The sequence below is a fragment of the Procambarus clarkii genome, chromosome 70 (assembly GCF_040958095.1).
Source record: "Procambarus clarkii isolate CNS0578487 chromosome 70, FALCON_Pclarkii_2.0, whole genome shotgun sequence".
Classification (NCBI taxonomy): Eukaryota; Metazoa; Arthropoda; class Malacostraca; order Decapoda; family Cambaridae; genus Procambarus; species Procambarus clarkii.
In genome coordinates this window covers 20109116-20131191 of record NC_091219.1, presented here as the reverse complement: position 1 = coordinate 20131191, position 22076 = coordinate 20109116, and the positions used below count along the sequence as shown (strand labels likewise).

At 45.4% G+C, this 22076-nt stretch overlaps 1 protein-coding gene across 1 annotated transcript in view; it reads right to left on the bottom strand.

Moving 5' to 3' along the window:
- LOC138355980 (organic cation transporter protein-like) overlaps positions 1-22076 on the bottom strand; it is a 45113-nt gene that overhangs the window by 22491 nt on the left and 546 nt on the right. Inside the window, exons 2-13 of the mRNA XM_069311523.1 lie at positions 18068-18175; positions 16962-17112; positions 14789-14906; positions 6933-7036; positions 6415-6569; positions 5544-5696; positions 5018-5186; positions 4612-4813; positions 4442-4527; positions 2963-3303; positions 2314-2498; positions 1055-1206 (exon numbers count right to left, since the gene is read on the bottom strand). Coding sequence (XP_069167624.1) covers positions 1055-1206; positions 2314-2498; positions 2963-3303; positions 4442-4527; positions 4612-4813; positions 5018-5186; positions 5544-5696; positions 6415-6569; positions 6933-7036; positions 14789-14906; positions 16962-17112; positions 18068-18175 — 1924 coding nt within the window. The remainder of the gene's footprint in view (positions 1-1054; positions 1207-2313; positions 2499-2962; positions 3304-4441; positions 4528-4611; positions 4814-5017; positions 5187-5543; positions 5697-6414; positions 6570-6932; positions 7037-14788; positions 14907-16961; positions 17113-18067; positions 18176-22076) is intronic.

Sequence of the window (22076 nt, the reverse complement as noted above, 5' to 3'; positions counted from 1 at the left end):
AAAATTTCATTGTTAAAATTTACTTGTGTTTTGTGTGTCTTCTCCTTACCTTACCACAGACGACGTTCCAGTTTTTCTATTTTTTTTTATAACTATGTGACGAGGCCATACCCCTAGCCTTAAACAGCCGAACACCAACGCGTTACCGTCACAATATATATATATATATATATATATATATATATATATATATATATATATATATATATATATATATATATATATATATATATATATATATATATATATATATATGTATATATATGGTAGATTGTTCTACTTTTATGTGGATTGCTTCAAGAATTTGTAATCTTCTTACATCTTGGGTTTTGTCTATTATACAAGTGTTTTTATTCAACATTTCTCTTGTTAGGGTGATGTCATGGGCTTGTCTCATGTGATTCCTGGCGGCACCTGATTGAAGATGACAGGTCGAACGCCTCGTCAGCTTGGTCGACGTCATACCTATGTACTTAGATTGTAGGTTACATCCTTCGTGGGGGCAAGTGTACATGTATTCAACGCTTGACTGCTGTAGAGGGTTCTCCGTCGGCTTCGACCTGTTTTTAATAAGGAGGTCGGTAGTCTTCTTGGTTGTATAGAATATTATCAGGTCTATGTTTTGGTTAGGAGTAATACTTTTTACTCCTTTACTGATTATTTCTTCCATTACTTTTTCTTCTTTTTTTATATTCACTGTGCATTGGTTGATTCGTAATATAATTTTATTGCAGGTATTGTGGTTTCTGTTCTAGGTTCAGGATTGTACCATCTGTCCAGGTGTCTTCTTATAGCAGCGTTTATTCCGTGTTGCGATATCCGTTGTTCATATTTATCCTTAAGTACGAACAATGGATATAGCAACACAGAAATAAACGCTTAACAGTAGGACATACGACAATATTTGAGACATACAACACATTACTTTGAGACATACGACACATTATTCCATGTCGCGATCAAATTCGGTGCCGCGTTAGCGAACGGAAGTAACCCGGTGGGCCCTCCCTTCAACACCTTACGTTTCGTGTGTGTCCGGCGGAAACCTACTTACCCGACATGAAGCTGGGAGTGGCGCCGGAGCCCAACCTGGGTGATAGTGTCCGGCAGAATTATGTTCAGGGTCTCCTGCAAGTTGAAGGTTGCCAGTCCTGCTCCCACCGACGCTGCCCCAAACACCACTGAGGACAGCCAGGTGTACACCCCCTGGCAACGACACCGTCATCAGGTGACACAAGCCCCTCAAGGTGTTGGGGGTACGAAGGGGTGTTGGTCCCAGGTACGAAGACGTTTATTAATACTAGAAGGACTTGTCATTTATTACAAAACAATTACAGTCTTACTAGTCGTATACTGACTAGTAAGGAATTCTATTAAAATTAATGAAGCTAAACAAACTAACTTACATATTCCTAGGCCTAGTATAGCACACATATATATATTATATTACGCCTCAAATATCGTGTATTAGGTTGAGGAAAGTTAGGCTAGTTTAGTTAGTCAGAGTAAAAAATAGTTTTCCGGTTTGTCTAACTCAATAGTTCAGATTTCTACTTTCTAATTTCGTTATATATATATATATATATATATATATATATATATATATATATATATATATATATATATATATATATATATATATATATATATATATATATGTCGTACCTAGTAGCCAGAACGCAATTCTCAGCCTACTATGCAAGGCCCGATTTGCCTAATAAGCCAAGTTTTCCTGAAATAATATATTTTCTCTAATATTTTTCTTATGAAATGATAAAGCTACCCATTTCATTACGTATGAGGTCAATTTTTTTTTATTGGAGGTAAAATTAACGTAGATATATGACCGAACCTAACCAACCCTACCTAACCTAACCTAACCTATCTTTATAGGTTAGGTTAGGTAGCCGAGAAAGTTAGGTTAGGTTAGGTTAGGTAGGTTAGGTAGTCGAAAAACAATTAATTCATGAAAACTTGGCTTATTAGGCAAATTGGGCCTTGCATAGTAGGCTGAGAAGTGCGTTCTGACTACTAGGTACGACATATATATATATATATATATATATATATATATATATATATATATATATATATATATATATATATATATATATATATATATATATATATATATATATATATATATATATATGTCGTACCTAGACATATATGCGGTGTTCTTCGAAAGAGTTTTCAGTTAGTTTCAGAAAAACTTCGAAAGAGTTTTCAGTTATATATATATATATATATATAATAGTATGGTCCTCATCGTTGCTATAAGCACTATCAAAACAGAAGGCTGGGATGTGTTACCAGATAGTCAGTGATGGCGGGCGCCACCATGGCGCCGACCCGGGACCCCATGACGCAGGTGCCCAACCCGCGGCTCCGCAACTCCGTCGGGTAGAGCTCCGCAGCGAACATAAGCATCGTGATGTATACTATATTGACGGTCAGCTTGGCGAGCATTACCACCGTCACCACCAGCCATTCCGTCCCTGAAGATGAGGTTACAGGGGGTAAGAAATGGGGGTGTTGCTGTGGCGTCTAACTCATCCATGGGTCCCCTTCCCCCTTCCCTCTTCCACTCCCTCCATCCCTTCCCCACCCAACTCCCTTTACCCCCACTCCCACCCCCACCGCCAAACTTCAGCACCCATTCTACCTTCCCAAAAGTCATTTTATGAGAACAGACAAGCGCGATTCTTCTAGATCTTCAATCCCCATTACTCAATAAGAATGAAACAAAAATCAATTTTAATTAAAATTTTAACAAAATTTTAACAAAAATTAATTTTGCCAATGGACTTCCCGCCAAACACACACCGAAACTACGACGTTGGTACAACGTTCGAACAAGTTTTAACACCTCCTAACCAGTTATAACAACCAATATAGCAAGTTGTAACAACGTTCTAATACGTCATAAACACGTTAAGCCAAGATGTGACAACTTTATTACAAGTTGTAACAAGCGGAAAATAGAGACAGTTTCGGTTTGTGTTTCCAGGGTTGTTTCCCCGACCTGCAGGTATGAAGGGTAGAACCAGCAGAAAGGCGACGGTGAGCAGGAAAAACCCGATCACCAGAGGTTTGCGGCCGACCCGGGTTATGAGAGGGATGGCCAGCACGATGAAGACCTCCATGGCCCCGCTCAGGGCCATGTAAGCGAAGGGGTCGGACGCGTAGTGGCCGCCACTCAAGCTGAGGCCGACGTGCACCATCGCCATCGAGAAGTAGTTCAGGCAACAGCCGAAGGTGATGCTTCGAAGCCTGGGTGTGCTAGGGATGATTGTTGAGTATTAATAATGGGAGTGTTAGGAAGGAGAGACGAATTTTATGTTGGACTGCAGACTGGGTGTGCTGGGAGAGGAAGGTGGGTGTGGAGCCTGGGTGTGCTGGGACAGGAAGGTGGGTGTGGAGCCTGGGTGTGCTGGGAAGGGAAGGTGAGTGTGGAGCCTGGGTGTGCTGGGAAGGGAAGGTGGGTGTGGAGCCTGGGTGTGCTGGGAGAGGAAGGTGGGTGTGGAGCCTGGGTGTGCTGGGACAGGAAGGTGGGTGTGGAGCCTGGGTGTGCTGGGAAGGGAAGGTGAGTGTGGAGCCTGGGTGTGCTGGGACAGGAAGGTGGGTGTGGAGCCTGGGTGTGCTGGGACAGGAAGGTGGGTGTGGAGCCTGGGTGTGCTGGGAAGGGAAGGTGAGTGTGGAGCCTGGGTGTGCTGGGAGAGGAAGGTGGGTGTGGAGCCTGGATGTGCCAGGAGAGGAAGGTGGGTGTGGAGCCTGGGTGTGCTGGGAGAGGAAGGTGGGTGTGGAGCCTGGGTGTGCTGGGAGAGGAAGGTGGGTGTGGAGCCTGGGTGTGCTGGGAGAGGAAGGTGGGTGTGGAGCCTGGGTGTGCTGGGAGAGGAAGGTGGGTGTGGAGCCTGGGTGTGCTGGGAGAGGAAGGTGGGTGTGGAGCCTGGGTGTGCTGGGAGAGGAAGGTGGGTGTGGAGCATGGGTGTGCTGGGAGAGGAAGGTGGGTGTGGAGTCTGGGTGTGCTGGGAGAGGAAGGTGGGTGTGGAGCCTGGGTGTGCTGGGAGAGGAAGGTGAGTGTGGAGCCTGGGTGTGCTGGGAAGGGAAGGTGGGTGTGGAGCCTGGGTGTGCTGGGAGAGGGAGGTGGGTGTGGAGCCTGGGTGTGCTGGGAGAGGAAGGAGGGTGTGGAGCCTGGGTGTGCTGGGAAGGGAAGGTGGGTGTGGAGCCTGGGTGTGCTGGGAGAGGAAGGTGGGTGTGGAGCCTGGGTGTGCTGGGAGAGGAAGGTGGGTGTGGAGCCTGGGTGTGCTGGGAGAGGAAGGTGGGTGTGGAGCCTGGGTGGAAATGTCTGGTGGAAGTTGGAAGGGGTCTGAATGTTGTAAATTATATTAATAATATGAGTTATCAATTTACTACATATATTATTGATTTGTTTATTCACCTGACAAGAATTGTGAGACTCCGAAGGCGGGTCCGAAGAGCTAGCACCACACTGCGGTCACCATTCAACTGGTTCTCTTCTTTCACCTACAGATTTAAATAAATTAAAACCATGATCTGAACTCCACTCACAGCTTACCACACTCATCCCACTTATCGCTAGGAATCTACCGAGTAACACACATTGACACACACTTGAGGTTCAGAGGAGTGGTAGCCGGTGTGTCCGGTCTCGTGCTTGCGAGAGAGGGAAGGCAGGTGTTTCTCCAGCGGCAGGGAGACCTTGTTCCAGCTGGCAGCCTTCCGCAACACCTTCAACGCCTCCGCCTGCCGCCCCTGCACCGCCAGCCATCTGGGCGACTCGTCAATCAGCCTGTCGAAATCCGTTTGATTATTTTCAGGCTGTGGTTTGTCTCAGAGAGAGAGAGAGTGTGTGTGTGTGTGTGTGTACGTGTGTGTGTGTGTGTGTGTGTGTGTGTGTGTTAATGAGAGCGTGGCTTTTAAGGATCAGTAATGCATGGCACTGAACAACACAGAATCACAGCCATCATTGGCTATAAATTGAGTCACTACTCACAGCAGCATGGGAAGGAAGAGCAGACAGGTAAGGGAGACTGTCAGCTGGAGCATCCGCCAGTCTCTCAGCAGATAGGCAAACCCTCCCCACGCCACAGTTCCCAGCATCCAAGGAAACGTGATGATTATGCCAGCTATCGAGCGAATCTTAGGCTCCAACATCTCCATCACTGGCAGACAGATACAAACGGATAAGAAAGATGACAGGAATCTGTGTGGTATCCATAAATAGATAAAAGAGAAAGAGAGGGGGGAGGGATCACACTAGACTATCTCGACAGAACAACAATGTATCCTGGAGTTCGACAGATTCAGTGCTTTTGTGTTTTTGGACTCTTTGTGTTAAGCCAGGCTGTCTTTATATTTCTGGCGAGAGATGAGTCTGTGATGTGTATTGAGGAAGACGAAGCTCTAGGCAAGCGCCCCTTAATAGACGTCACAAGCTCCTCTCCTTGAATAATGGGGCAGCATGTAAGGAATGAGTCTGAATTCCTGGGGTTCCTGTTTGGATCTACATATCCATTCACCTAAAGGGTCGCCCTTGGGGCCGCCCTTGGGGTCGCCCTTGGGGCCGCCCTTGGGGTCGCCCTTGGGGCCGCCCTTGGGGTCGCCCTTGGGGCCGCCCTTGGGGTCGCCCTTGGGGTCGCCCTTGGGGCCGCCCTGTGTGGATACATGGGTGTCTAAGCATGAGGGTGTCTTTGCGTAGGTATGAACAATAGTTTTGTATCAGTGCTCTCTTCAGTTAAAATATCTACCGGAGACGAGATATCCCATCTTGCGACGGCTTACACTTGACCACCTTCCTCCCATGGCAGGTGGAATACCACTACCGTGGGGTCGACCAATTATCTTTCGCATTTATATGGATAACTGTCATTCTTCTTCATCTTTTAAGCGTCTTGTATTGGGTGACCAGGCTCGTAACTGCTATGGTCGTTCCGGACGTGAACAATTGGTAATCTTTGTGGCTTAACGATCTGGTCACTTGTCTTGACCCTTCTTGACCCTTGGCCCCGTCTTTGGCATGGTGCCTCATATACCTAAATGTTTTCAAAGAGTGAATAAAACCAAAGGACCGTTTCCTGCCTGACGACGAAATCTTACATTTCAAAAATTGGGATGTTTCGCGAGCTGCTCAGTCCCCAAACATGGAGCAAGTACTTTTGCTTTGACTAATGGAATGAGAAATGCTTTAGTTGACGACTTGAACTCAAACACTTGGAGCTGTTTACATTATATATATATATTATATATATATATATATATATATATATATATATATATATATATATATATATATATATATATATATATATATATATCTCACCAATAACCACAACAATCAGGTTATACCGTACAGCGGTCGTAGCACCACCTACCACACTGGCCGCAGCTTACCAAGAGTATAAGAGGGCTGAGTGAAGAAATATTCGAACGTGCCCAAGAAGAAGCGAGAGGCCAGTAGCATGTAGATGTCGGAGAGCCAGCAAGACCCGAGAGCCACCACTGTGAAGAGCAGACTGCCTACGGTGACCAGAGCCTTCCTCCCGTAGCTGTGGGAGACAACATAAGAACAAAGGCAACTGCAGAAGGCCTGTTGGCCCATACGAGGCAGCTCCTATTTATAACCACCCAATCCCACTCATATACATGTCCAACCCATGCATCACGGTACGTTAGTTTGAAATCATCTCAAATACAAACTAAAATGAGATCACTACTTTCTTCCGTCTGATACTTAATCCTTTGTCATCATATCCTTCCAAGGCTATAACAGCCGTAAGGCTTAGTGCTTTCTCCTGATAAAGACCTTACCTTGCACCATCAGAGATCGAACACCGACCAGCAAAAAAGTCTAAGTGTCTGTGCACTGATATGATCAGGATAATAACTAGTAATATTAAGAGAGGAAATACCTGTCAGAGAGGAAGCCGCTGACAGGAGCTCCGAACATATTGCCTAACAAATAGATGGAGTGGTAGGCAGCCCGCAAGTGCTCCTGGTCGCACACCAGCCCGAACTGTGGGCGACACACACCCACACACCCACTGGTTAGTATACCACTTACATGAAGGAAGTCAAGATGTATATATTAAGGATCCCAAATTATGCATTGCATAAATGGTTCACTTAAGGAATATATATATATATATATATATATATATATATATATATATATATATATATATATATATATATATATATATATATATATATATATATATATATATATATGTGTGTGTGTGTGTGTGTGTGTATATCACGAAAATAAACACGTGATTAAAAATGTGACAATGTCAGACCACGGAGGAAAAATGAAACAGGAATTTCCTTAAGTACTTTCGTATATTAATACATCTTCAGAAGGAGTGAAGATGTATTAATATACGAAAGTACTTAAGGAAATTCCTGTTTCATTTTTCCTCCGTGGTCTGACATTGTCATATATATATATATATATATATATATATATATATATATATATATATATATATATATATATATATATATATATATATATATATATATATATATATATATACATATATATACATGCGCGAACAAGCCTGAATGGTCCCCAGGACATATGCAACTGAAAACTCACACCCCAGAAGTGACTCGAACCCATACTCCCAGAAGCAACGCAACTGGTATGTACAAGACGCCTTAATCCACTTGACCATCACGACCGGACATAATGAGGTGATAGCCGAGGCTATATGAACCACCCCACCGCCGGCACTCAGATAGTTATCTTGGGCATAGCATTTTACCAAATCACCTCATTCTTTGGGGCACACGTGAGGAACACAAATGCGAACAAGCCTGAATGGTCCCCAGGACATATGCAACTGAAAACTCACACCCCAGAAGTGACTCGAACCCATACTCCCAGAAGCAACGCAACTGGTATGTACAAGACGCCTTAATCCACTTGACCATCACGACCGGACATAATGAGGTGATAGCCGAGGCTATATGAACCACCCCACCGCCGGCACTCGGATAGTTATCTTGGGCATAGCATTTTACCAAATCACCTCATTCTTTGGGGCACACGTGAGGAACACAAATGCGAACAAGCCTGAATGGTCCCCAGGACATATGCAACTGAAAACTCACACCCCAGAAGTGACTCGAACCCATACTCCCAGAAGCAACGCAACTGGTATGATGAAGACGCCTTAATCCACTTGACCATCACGACCGGACATAATGAGGTGATAGCCGAGGCTATATGAACCACCCCACCGCCGGCACTCGGATAGTTATCTTGGGCATAGCATTTTACCAAATCACCTCATTCTTTGGGGCACACGTGAGGAACACAAATGCGAACAAGCCTGAATGGTCCCCAGGACATATGCAACTGAAAACTCACACCCCAGAAGTGACTCGAACCCATACTCCCAGAAGCAACGCAACTGGTATGTACAAGACGCCTTAATCCACTTGACCATCACGACCGGACATAATGAGGTGATAGCCGAGGCTATATGAACCACCCCACCGCCGGCACTCGGATAGTTATCTAGGGCATAGCATTTTACCAAATCACCTCATTCTTTGGGGCACACGTGAGGAACACAAATGCGAACAAGCCTGAATGGTCCCCAGGACATATGCAACTGAAAACTCACACCCCAGAAGTGACTCGAACCCATACTCCCAGAAGCAACGCAACTGGTATGTACAAGACGCCTTAATCCACTTGACCATCACGACCGGACATAATGAGGTGATAGCCGAGGCTATATGAACCACCCCACCGCCGGCACTCGGATAGTTATCTTGGGCATAGCATTTTACCAAATCACCTCATTCTTTGGGGCACACGTGAGGAACACAAATGCGAACAAGCCTGAATGGTCCCCAGGACATATGCAACTGAAAACTCACACCCCAGAAGTGACTCGAACCCATACTCCCAGAAGCAACGCAACTGGTATGTACAAGACGCCTTAATCCACTTGACCATCACGACCGGACATAATGAGGTGATAGCCGAGGCTATATGAACCACCCCACCGCCGGCACTCGGATAGTTATCTTGGGCATAGCATTTTACCAAATCACCTCATTCTTTGGGGCACACGTGAGGAACACAAATGCGAACAAGCCTGAATGGTCCCCAGGACATATGCAACTGAAAACTCACACCCCAGAAGTGACTCGAACCCATACTCCCAGAAGCAACGCAACTGGTATGTACAAGACGCCTTAATCCACTTGACCATCACGACCGGACATAATGAGGTGATAGCCGAGGCAATTTTCAGTTGCATATGTCCTGGGGACCATTCAGGCTTGTTCGCATTTGTGTTCCTCACGTGTGCCCCAAAGAATGAGGTGATTTGGTAAAATGCTATGCCCAAGATAACTATCCGAGTGCCGGCGGTGGGGTGGTTCATATTGCCTCGGCTATCACCTCATTATGTCCGGTCGTGATGGTCAAGTGGATTAAGGCGTCTTGTACATACCAGTTGCGTTGCTTCTGGGAGTATGGGTTCGAGTCACTTCTGGGGTGTGAGTTTTCAGTTGCATATGTCCTGGGGACCATTCAGGCTTGTTCGCATTTGTGTTCCTCACGTGTGCCCCAAAGAATGAGGTGATTTGGTAAAATGCTATGCCCAAGATAACTATCCGAGTGCCGGCGGTGGGGTGGTTCAAATAGCCTCGGCTATCACCTCATTATGTCCGGTCGTGATGGTCAAGTGGATTAAGGCGTCTTGTACATACCAGTTGCGTTGCTTCTGGGAGTATGGGTTCGAGTCACTTCTGGGGTGTGAGTTTTCAGTTGCATATGTCCTGGGGACCATTCAGGCTTGTTCGCATTTGTGTTCCTCACGTGTGCCCCAAAGAATGAGGTGATTTGGTAAAATGCTATGCCCAAGATAACTATCCGAGTGCCGGCGGTGGGGTGGTTCATATAGCCTCGGCTATCACCTCATTATGTCCGGTCGTGATGGTCAAGTGGATTAAGGCGTCTTGTACATACCAGTTGCGTTGCTTCTGGGAGTATGGGTTCGAGTCACTTCTGGGGTGTGAGTTTTCAGTTGCATATGTCCTGGGGACCATTCAGGCTTGTTCGCATTTGTGTTCCTCACGTGTGCCCCCAAGAATGAGGTGATTTGGTAAAATGCTATGCCCAAGATAACTATCCGAGTGCCGGCGGTGGGGTGGTTCATATAGCCTCGGCTATCACCTCATTATGTCCGGTCGTGATGGTCAAGTGGATTAAGGCGTCTTGTACATACCAGTTGCGTTGCTTCTGGGAGTATGGGTTCGAGTCACTTCTGGGGTGTGAGTTTTCAGTTGCATATGTCCTGGGGACCATTCAGGCTTGTTCGCATTTGTGTTCCTCACGTGTGCCCCAAAGAATGAGGTGATTTGGTAAAATGCTATGCCCAAGATAACTATCCGAGTGCCGGCGGTGGGGTGGTTCATATAGCCTCGGCTATCACCTCATTATGTCCGGTCGTGATGGTCAAGTGGATTAAGGCGTCTTGTACATACCAGTTGCGTTGCTTTTGGGAGTATGGGTTCGAGTCACTTCTGGGGTGTGAGTTTTCAGTTGCATATGTCCTGGGGACCATTCAGGCTTGTTCGCATTTGTGTTCCTCACGTGTGCCCCAAAGAATGAGGTGATTTGGTAAAATGCTATGCCCAAGATAACTATCCGAGTGCCGGCGGTGGGGTGGTTCATATAGCCTCGGCTATCACCTCATTATGTCCGGTCGTGATGGTCAAGTGGATTAAGGCGTCTTGTACATACCAGTTGCGTTGCTTCTGGGAGTATGGGTTCGAGTCACTTCTGGGGTGTGAGTTTTCAGTTGCATATGTCCTGGGGACCATTCAGGCTTGTTCGCATTTGTGTTCCTCACGTGTGCCCCAAAGAATGAGGTGATTTGGTAAAATGCTATGCCCAAGATAACTATCCGAGTGCCGGCGGTGGGGTGGTTCATAAAGCCTCGGCTATCACCTCATTATGTCCGGTCGTGATGGTCAAGTGGATTAAGGCGTCTTGTACATACCAGTTGCGTTGCTTCTGGGAGTATGGGTTCGAGTCACTTCTGGGGTGTGAGTTTTCAGTTGCATATGTCCTGGGGACCATTCAGGCTTGTTCGCATTTGTGTTCCTCACGTGTGCCCCAAAGAATGAGGTGATTTGGTAAAATGCTATGCCCAAGATAACTATCCGAGTGCCGGCGGTGGGGTGGTTCATATAGCCTCGGCTATCACCTCATTATGTCCGGTCGTGATGGTCAAGTGGATTAAGGCGTCTTGTACATACCAGTTGCGTTGCTTTTGGGAGTATGGGTTCGAGTCACTTCTGGGGTGTGAGTTTTCAGTTGCATATGTCCTGGGGACCATTCAGGCTTGTTCGCATTTGTGTTCCTCACGTGTGCCCCAAAGAATGAGGTGATTTGGTAAAATGCTATGCCCAAGATAACTATCCGAGTGCCGGCGGTGGGGTGGTTCATATAGCCTCGGCTATCACCTCATTATGTCCGGTCGTGATGGTCAAGTGGATTAAGGCGTCTTGTACATACCAGTTGCGTTGCTTCTGGGAGTATGGGTTCGAGTCACTTCTGGGGTGTGAGTTTTCAGTTGCATATGTCCTGGGGACCATTCAGGCTTGTTCGCATTTGTGTTCCTCACGTGTGCCCCAAAGAATGAGGTGATTTGGTAAAATGCTATGCCCAAGATAACTATCCGAGTGCCGGCGGTGGGGTGGTTCATATAGCCTCGGCTATCACCTCATTATGTCCGGTCGTGATGGTCAAGTGGATTAAGGCGTCTTGTACATACCAGTTGCGTTGCTTCTGGGAGTATGGGTTCGAGTCACTTCTGGGGTGTGAGTTTTCAGTTGCATATGTCCTGGGGACCATTCAGGCTTGTTCGCATTTGTGTTCCTCACGTGTGCCCCAAAGAATGAGGTGATTTGGTAAAATGCTATGCCCAAGATAACTATCCGAGTGCCGGCGGTGGGGTGGTTCATATAGCCTCGGCTATCACCTCATTATGTCCGGTCGTGATGGTCAAGTGGATTAAGGCGTCTTGTACATACCAGTTGCGTTGCTTCTGGGAGTATGGGTTCGAGTCACTTCTGGGGTGTGAGTTTTCAGTTGCATATGTCCTGGGGACCATTCAGGCTTGTTCGCATTTGTGTTCCTCACGTGTGCCCCAAAGAATGAGGTGATTTGGTAAAATGCTATGCCCAAGATAACTATCCGAGTGCCGGCGGTGGGGTGGTTCATATAGCCTCGGCTATCACCTCATTATGTCCGGTCGTGATGGTCAAGTGGATTAAGGCGTCTTGTACATACCAGTTGCGTTGCTTCTGGGAGTATGGGTTCGAGTCACTTCTGGGGTGTGAGTTTTCAGTTGCATATGTCCTGGGGACCATTCAGGCTTGTTCGCATTTGTGTTCCTCACGTGTGCCCCAAAGAATGAGGTGATTTGGTAAAATGCTATGCCCAAGATAACTATCCGAGTGCCGGCGGTGGGGTGGTTCATATAGCCTCGGCTATCACCTCATTATGTCCGGTCGTGATGGTCAAGTGGATTAAGGCGTCTTGTACATACCAGTTGCGTTGCTTCTGGGAGTATGGGTTCGAGTCACTTCTGGGGTGTGAGTTTTCAGTTGCATATGTCCTGGGGACCATTCAGGCTTGTTCGCATTTGTGTTCCTCACGTGTGCCCCAAAGAATGAGGTGATTTGGTAAAATGCTATGCCCAAGATAACTATCCGAGTGCCGGCGGTGGGGTGGTTCATATAGCCTCGGCTATCACCTCATTATGTCCGGTCGTGATGGTCAAGTGGATTAAGGCGTCTTGTACATACCAGTTGCGTTGCTTCTGGGAGTATGGGTTCGAGTCACTTCTGGGGTGTGAGTTTTCAGTTGCATATGTCCTGGGGACCATTCAGGCTTGTTCGCATTTGTGTTCCTCACGTGTGCCCCAAAGAATGAGGTGATTTGGTAAAATGCTATGCCCAAGATAACTATCCGAGTGCCGGCGGTGGGGTGGTTCATATAGCCTCGGCTATCACCTCATTATGTCCGGTCGTGATGGTCAAGTGGATTAAGGCGTCTTGTACATACCAGTTGCGTTGCTTCTGGGAGTATGGGTTCGAGTCACTTCTGGGGTGTGAGTTTTCAGTTGCATATGTCCTGGGGACCATTCAGGCTTGTTCGCATTTGTGTTCCTCACGTGTGCCCCAAAGAATGAGGTGATTTGGTAAAATGCTATGCCCAAGATAACTATCCGAGTGCCGGCGGTGGGGTGGTTCATATAGCCTCGGCTATCACCTCATTATGTCCGGTCGTGATGGTCAAGTGGATTAAGGCGTCTTGTACATACCAGTTGCGTTGCTTCTGGGAGTATGGGTTCGAGTCACTTCTGGGGTGTGAGTTTTCAGTTGCATATGTCCTGGGGACCATTCAGGCTTGTTCGCATTTGTGTTCCTCACGTGTGCCCCAAAGAATGAGGTGATTTGGTAAAATGCTATGCCCAAGATAACTATCCGAGTGCCGGCGGTGGGGTGGTTCATATAGCCTCGGCTATCACCTCATTATGTCCGGTCGTGATGGTCAAGTGGATTAAGGCGTCTTGTACATACCAGTTGCGTTGCTTCTGGGAGTATGGGTTCGAGTCACTTCTGGGGTGTGAGTTTTCAGTTGCATATGTCCTGGGGACCATTCAGGCTTGTTCGCATTTGTGTTCCTCACGTGTGCCCCAAAGAATGAGGTGATTTGGTAAAATGCTATGCCCAAGATAACTATCCGAGTGCCGGCGGTGGGGTGGTTCATATAGCCTCGGCTATCACCTCATTATGTCCGGTCGTGATGGTCAAGTGGATTAAGGCGTCTTGTACATACCAGTTGCGTTGCTTTTGGGAGTATGGGTTCGAGTCACTTCTGGGGTGTGAGTTTTTAGTTATATATATACATATATATATATATATATATATATATATATATATATATATATATATATATATATATATATATAAATATATATATATATATATATGTCGTACCTAGTAGCCAGAACGCACTTCTCGGTCTAATATGATTAAAAAAGTATTAAAGTATTAAAGTAAAAGTATTATTAAAGATTAAAAAGCCCGATTTAAAAAGTAACAGTCGGTAGAGTTATCGCTGTGCTTTTGTGGTCTGAGGTTCCAATGATCTAAAGTGAATTAAGTGACAACTACGATATAGTGCTATGTACATTGGATATACTTTGGTTATCAATTTCTGTGACAGGGACGTGAAATCCTCCTCTATTGTGGGTGCTGGTGGCTCAGCATGCCCTTCCCCTCCTTCCCCTCTCCACATTTCCTCTCTCTCTCACCCTTTCATTCAGAAAATTTATTATTAACAATCACTGAAACATCTCTGTGTCTCTCAGAAAATATTTAACTTCAGAGCACAAAAACTCTAGTGGGGAAAGCACTTCATATTTCACACCTTGACTTCATGAAAATCTCCTGGGGGGGGGCGTGGGGGTACTTTATAAACGCTAATATTCCTTAAAATATTTAACTTAGGCCAACTCAAAAAAGCCAATACTTAGTCCTGGTGACAAAAGAGAGATAATTACGCATTCCAAAAGGCTAATAAACAAAATGTTTTTAAATAAAAAGCAACAGCTAACGCTGAATACTAATGTCTAACAACAATTACGAAGAACTGTGAACATCTTCCATTAACTATCAAACATCTTCAGGAAAAGAACATGAACTTTTTGCCGCTGTGACAGACCTCGGAGGTTATGGTGGAGGAGAAAGTGGAGTTGTCGAAGTCCCATTCAGTGCACACCTCCTCCTCCTCCAGGTGCTCGTCCGAGGTCCTGCTCTCCAACACGTACGTGCAAGCGTTCCTGGGGGTAGGTGACCACAAAGCTGGAGTAACAACTTTAACATTTTGTACCGCCTTATTAGACCTGCTGCTTGGGTAACAGCTTCTCCTCCATATCAACCTACCCTGGGGCCTCGTAGCCTGGTGGATAGCGCACAGGGCTCGTAATTCTGTGGCGCGGGTTCGATTCCCGCACGAGGCAGTAACAAATGGGCAAAGTTTCTTTCACCCTGAATGCCCCTGTTACCTAGCAGTAAATAGGTACCTGGGTGTTAGTTAGCTGTCACGGACTGCTTCCTGGGGGTGGAGGCCTGGTCGAGGACCGGGACGTGGGGACACTAAAGCCCCGAAATCATCTTAAGATAACCTCAAGATATTGTCATCTAGACAAGGAGAGCCAGGCGTCAGTAGTGTGTAGTAGTGTGGTTGAGGACTAGACCCGCGCGCGCCATCTGTCCAGGTGCCACTCCACGAGTGACACCTGGGCAGATGGTGCGCGCGGGTCTAGTCCTCAACCACACTACTACTATACCACACTACTGGCGTCAGTGGTGAGGGAGGTCAGCCATTGTTAAAAGACCGAGTCGTTGGAGCAAATTCAGCTCCTATAATTCTCTCTTGGAGGCATGCAGTGTTATGGAGATCAAATGAGTGCTTCTACCATCATCAACACGCTGTCAACAATCACAAGGGAAGTGTCTTTCCAAAATCTTATCTAAGACATTACTGGCCAGTAATGTTATGTAGATAGGATTATTTCCGGTTAAAACACGAACGAACTACTCAACCCAGGTAATTAAACCTTGGTCCTTATCTAATAATATAACAGTGTTTCATCTGATATAACTGTCATATATTAGGATTCCAGCTTACAGCTAGTGCCTTTGACAGGAACATAGAAGAGGAAGGAAGAATTAATCTTGGTACGTCAGTACAGGGATGGAAGGATGCTAGCCTAGAAGGGGAGCCGGTCGGCCGAGCGGACAGCACGCTGGACTTGTGATCCTGTGGTCCTAGGTTCGATCCCAGGCGCCGGCGAGAAACAATGGGCAGAGTTTCTTTCACCCTATGCCCCTGTTACCTAGCAGTAAAATAGGTACCTGGGTGTTAGTCAGCTGTCACGGGCTGCTTCCTGGGGGTGGAGGCCTGGTCGAGGACCGGGCCGCGGGGACACTAAAAAGCCTCGAAATCATCTCAAGATAACTCAAGATAAGAACCCCCCCATAATGTGTAAGGATCGATTTGTGAGAATATTGCAGAAATACAGTTCGCTAAACATCATACATTTTTTTTTTTTTTTGCTATGCTGTCGAAAATATAAATTAACGTAAATATAAATTCTATATAAATTCATATAAATAAAATAAATATTAAATCTCACAGGTCGGTTCCCACAGTCAACATTCGCTTTTTATCGGTGGTCACACATCCAGACTTAGGTGTTATCCCTCTTCTGTTTACCTGGATATTTTTAGCTGTTGAGTTTAGCTTCAAACTCTTGGTCATTAGATTACTAGATTATTTATAAATAAATAAATAAATAAATAAATAAATAAATAAATAAATATTACCAGAAGCAAGACTCAATCTTTCTCCATATTTAGATTTTCCTGTTGCTATCAAAACATATATTTTAAATATTTTAGCCGATTTTTAATAACGCCAGCAAGAAATACACATTTCAGCCATTATATAAACCTATATGTGTAAAACTCTAATGAGCCGACATTGAACCTAATGCCGATACTGTGACCTGTGCTCCTGAGAGAACATCGCATTTTGACGTATTCTCTAAGTTCAAAAATTGCCGCACTAGAAAATGATAGCGGCTCGCGACGTTGACATACTTTATCAACCAGGCTGTGACTCATACGTCAGGCTGCGAGCAGCCGCGTCCAACAGCCTGGTTGATCAGTCCAGCAACCAGCAGGCCTGATCGACGACCGGGCCGCGGGGACGCTAAGCTCCGGGAGCACCTCAAGGTACCATTTTCTGTTTTAGGTCCTCTGGGTAGGTTAGGATAATTACACTTTATTATGACAGCTTCTTGACGTTGAAGGACGGGTTGAATACTCACTGCGTGGTGGTGTTGGCGTGGAGAGTGATGCCGGAGTCTGGGAGAGTGCTGATGTTGACTGCTGTCAAGTGGCTTGGCAGGCGACACCTGTACGGCACTCGCGGGGCCAGGAAAGCGCAGCCAAGAACGTGGTAGACGGGCAGCGAGTACACTAGCGAGACAAAAACAGTGTATGTGATGGTTTAGTTATGTGTCTAAGTCCGTCGGCCTGATGTACCTGCTGTATTTGACGGCTCTTGTGTCAGTTGACTGTAACGGAAACTAAGAGTTGTTGAAGTATTTAAGTACATACTAGGATGTGTTCCTGTACATATAACGGTATATATATATATATTTTTTTTTTGAGATATATACAAGAGTTGTTACATTCTTGTACAGCCACTAGTACGCGTAGCGTTTCGGGCAAGTCCTTAATCCTATGGTCCCTGGAATACGATCCCCTGCCGCGAAGAATCGTTTTTTCATCCAAGTACACATTTTACTGTTGCGTTAAACAGAGGCTACAGTTAAGGATTTGCGCCCAGTAAATCCTCCCCGGCCAGGATACGAACCCATGACATAGCGCTCGCGGAACGCCAGGCGAGTGTCTTACCACTGCACCACGGAGACTGCTTATGCATGGCTTTTACCTCCACCATACCTGAAGTTGTAAATGTCAAAACTCTGTTGGGTTTTAAAATACAGCTGGAAAAGATGGAAGACGGACCTTTGACAAGCCACCGGCTTCCTGTCCTCGTCGAGACAACTAATATTAGTGGCCCCTCATGTAAATTCAGGTAAACGAGCCACATAATAACTTCACTGATTTGTTAAAGAATAAACTAATTTATTTTACTAGGGGAGGAGAAACCTGTGTCGGTGCTAACTAATACCACGTGCCTTAGCATCTTGCTAAGGCACGTTGCCTTTGTTTTTGCCTTGCCTTGCCTTTGCTTGCCTTGCTTGCCTTTGTTTTTGTAACCTCAGTAAACAAAATGTGGTTTATACCATAAAGAAAAAACTTAGTGCAAAAAATGGTTTGTAATTCACGATTCACATACCCAAACTTACTCAGTCGTAACTAGTCACTCTTATTAAAAGCTTTATCTTTGGACAAAAATATTTACCATAAGAGAGGGCCACAATGTGGATAATATTCCATTTTCCCGTGCCTAGTTTGGTCAGCAGGTCATCGAAGTTCTCCTCCATGCTTCTTACCACCACACGGCTGGTTCCTGACCACACAATAATTGCACATTAGGAACAACAGGCAAATAACATGACTATCCTAGCTTGCTGCTACCCGATCACCGGCGGGGCTCTGGGGACGTTGCGCAGCTCTTACCCAGGTCTTAGGAGGACGGGCTGGTTACGATAAGCAGAGTGACACTTTATGACCTCCTGTCTGTCTTACGTTATGGGGTTAGTCCTACATATATGCCTTGAATGATTTGATTGTTGCCGCCGAAGGCGGCTAGTTTATTGTGCACCCCATACTCATCCTGTGAGCGGCAGCGCAAAAGCATTACAGAGGGCACAAAAGGTCTTTATCAGACCTCATCTTAGATTATTACATAAACAATTTCTTCAATCCTTCACACCTTATAGATACAATGTCAGCTAGTTACAGAGAAAGTGCTATTACAAGAGCTACATATTTACAGTAAGTCATCATACATTAATGGTAGGTCTTGTCGTTAATACATAATAGTTTGGCCAATGGGGATATTACAGAGTCATAGGGGAGCTTCTGTTTATTATTAGTCCTCACAATACACTACTTGTTTCTGAATCTCATATGTCGTTCATCTACTGGAAGCAAAATGTGGGTACAGTGCAAGGATTTCAGGTAATTTATCCATGGTAATAAGATAGGTTGCCATATCATACAGAGTGAGCTTAGACTTATCTCTAAAAGGCTCAATTTTACAACAATCCAAGATATAGTGTTCGAGTGTGTGTCCCTGCCTATGTCCACACACTTTACACTTTACTTTATCTAGATCCCTATACAAGCCGAACTGCCAGAGATACTTGTAGCCAAGTCTTATACGAGCTGTGACAACATCTGTTAGTCTACTGACTTTGTTACTTGCCCCATACACATGTTTTACTTCACACATTTCATTGTGATGAACAATGGACCTACTAGTTCCAGTTTGCACTGTTCTACTTTCTTCAAATCCATCTAGGAGTTCTCGTCTAATGACACTTTTAAGGGACCTATTTGATAACTCAAGATTCCATTCAATACTGCCTTTATTTACTGCAGCCTTAGCAAGGGCGTCAACTTTGTCATGTTCCTGCATGCCAATGTGAGAAGGAATCCACAACATTTTTATATTTACCCTCTTGCTAAGTATTCTTACATATCTACGTCTAGCTTCCAAGACAAGCACGTTATTACTTGATTGCAAACTGTTTATTGCTCGTAGTGAGGATAAGGAGTCAGAAATAATTAAGCTGTCTACTTCAGTGTTGTCAATAATTTCGAGTGCTACCAGTATCGCTACCAACTCGGCTTGCATTGTGGACGCCCAGTTACTAATTCGGATATTTCTTTGAATTGTGCTGCCATCGGGCTGATGAGCAATAACAGCACTTCCTGCCCTCCCTGTAGCTGTATTGAGTGATCCGTCAGTGTATATGGTCTGTGCAATGTTGTTTTCAGCTTGTATATTGTGAATGTGTTCTATGGTGCTTAATTTAGCAGCAAGCTGAGCATGAGGGTTGCTTGTGATTAGTTTCTTGGTGGGGTATGCAGGGGTCAGGATGTCAAAAGGTACTGTCTGCCAGGGTGGAAGGAAGTGCTGTACTCTTTCATCTGTATATACATCGTGCAGTCCCATCATTTTAATATGAGTGGCAGTTCTTTGAATCCATTTAGACTCGCTAGTACAGGCTTTCCCATGATCATGTTTATGTTGATGTGTGAATCCTGTGTGTCTGTCTGTCCTGTTTGTGACCCCTGGTGTGATGATGGTGCTTGTCTGTGACCCCTGGTGTGGTGGTGGTGTCTGTCTGTGACCCCTGGTGTGATAGTGGTGTCTGTCTGTGACCCCTGGTGTGATAGTGGTGTCTGTCTGTGACCCCTGGTGTGATAGTGGTGTCTGTCTGTGACCCCTGGTGTGGTGGTGGTGTCTGTCTGTGACCCCTGGTGTGATGGTGGTGTTTGTCTGTCCTGTCTGTGACCCCTGGTGTGATGGTGGTGTCTGTCTGTGACCAGTACGCACCTAACTGTGCAACCCGTTCTCGCAAATTTAATAATTCAATATTGACTTATTAAATATGTGCATAGGTGACATACTTAACATAATAGTTTCCCTTGAAAAGCTTCATAGAAAACACCGACCTTACCTAACCTTCTTAGTATGTTAAGATAAGCATCTTAAATGCTTCGTAATTACAATTATTACCTAACCTATACCTATAATAGGTTAAGTAACAATTGTAATTACGAAGCAATAAGAAGCTTATTTTAACATACTAAGTAGGTTAGGTACGGTCGGTGTTTTCTATGAAGCTTTTCAAGGGAAACTATTATGTTTAGTATGTCACCTATGCACGCAACTAATAAGTCAATATTGGCTTATTAAATTTGCGAGAACGGGTTGAACTGTGCTTGCGGGGGTTGAGCTCTGGCTCTTTGGTCCCGCCTCTCAACTGTCAATCAACTGGTGTACAGATTCCTGAGCCTACTGGGCTCTATCGTATCTACATTTGAAACTGTGTATGGAGTCAGCCTCCACCACATCTCTGCCTAATGCATTCCATCCGTTAACTACTCTGACACTGAAAAAGTTCTTTCTAACGTCCCTGTGGCTCATGTGGGTACTCAGTTTCCGCCTGTGTCCCCTTGTTCGCGTACCGCCAGTGTTGAATAGTTTATCCTTGTCTACCCTGTCAATTCCCCTGAGGATTTTGTAGGTAGTGTTCATGTCCCCCCTTACTCTTCTATCTTCCAGTGTCGTAAGGTGCATTTCCCACAGTTTTCCTCGTAACTCATGTCTCTTAGTTCTGGGACCAGTCTAGTGGCATACCTCTGAACTTTTTCCAGCTTCGTCTTGTGATTAACAAGGTGCGGGCTCCATGCTGGGGCCGCATACTCCAGGATTGGTCTTACGTATGTGGTGTACAAGATTCTAAACGATTCCTTACACAGGTTTCTGAACGCTGTTCTGATGTTAGCCAGCCTTGCATATGCCGCAGACGTAATTCTTTTTATGTGGGCTTCAGGAGACAGGTTTGGTGTGATATCAATTCCTAGGTCTTTCTCTCTTTCCGTTTCATTAAATACTTCATCTCCAATTCTGTATCTTGTGTCTGGCCTCTTGTTTCCACCGCCTAGTTTCATTACTTTGCATTTACTCGGGTTAAACTTTAACAGCCATTTGTTAGACCATTCATTCAGTCTGTCTAGGTCGTCCTGTAGCCTCCTACTATCATCCTCTGTTTCAATCCTCCTCATAATTTTTGCATCGTCGGCAAATATTGAGAGAAACGATTCTATACCCTCTGGGAGATCATTTACATATACCAGAAACAGTATTGGTCCAAGGACCGGCCCCTGCGGGACTCCACTTGTGACGTAACGCCAGTCCGAGACCTCACCCCTCACAGTGATTCGTTGTCTTCTGTTACTTAGGTACTCCCATATCCAACGGAGTACCTTCCCTTTCACTCCAGCCTGCATCTCCAGCTTTCTCACTAGCCTCTTGTGTGGTACTGTATCAAAGGCTTTTTGACAATCCAAAAATATGTAGTCTGCCCACCCCTCTCTTTCTTGTCTGATTTTTGTTGCCTGGTCGTAGAATTCAATTAGCCCTATGAGGCAGGACTTGCCATCCCTGTACCCATGTTGATGCTGTGTAACAAAGTTCTTTCGCTCCAGATATTCCACTAGCTTTCTTCGCACAATCTTCTCCATCAGCTTGCATGGTATGCAGGTTAGGGACACTGGCCTGTAGTTCAGTGCCTCCTGCTTATCCCCTTTCTTGTATATTGGAACTACATTAGCTGCCTTCCAAATTTCTGGCAGTTCCCCTGTTTCCAGTGATTTGTTATACACAATGGAGAGTGGCAGGCACAGTTCTTCTGCTCCTTCCTTTAGTATCCAAGGGTAGATTCCATCTGGGC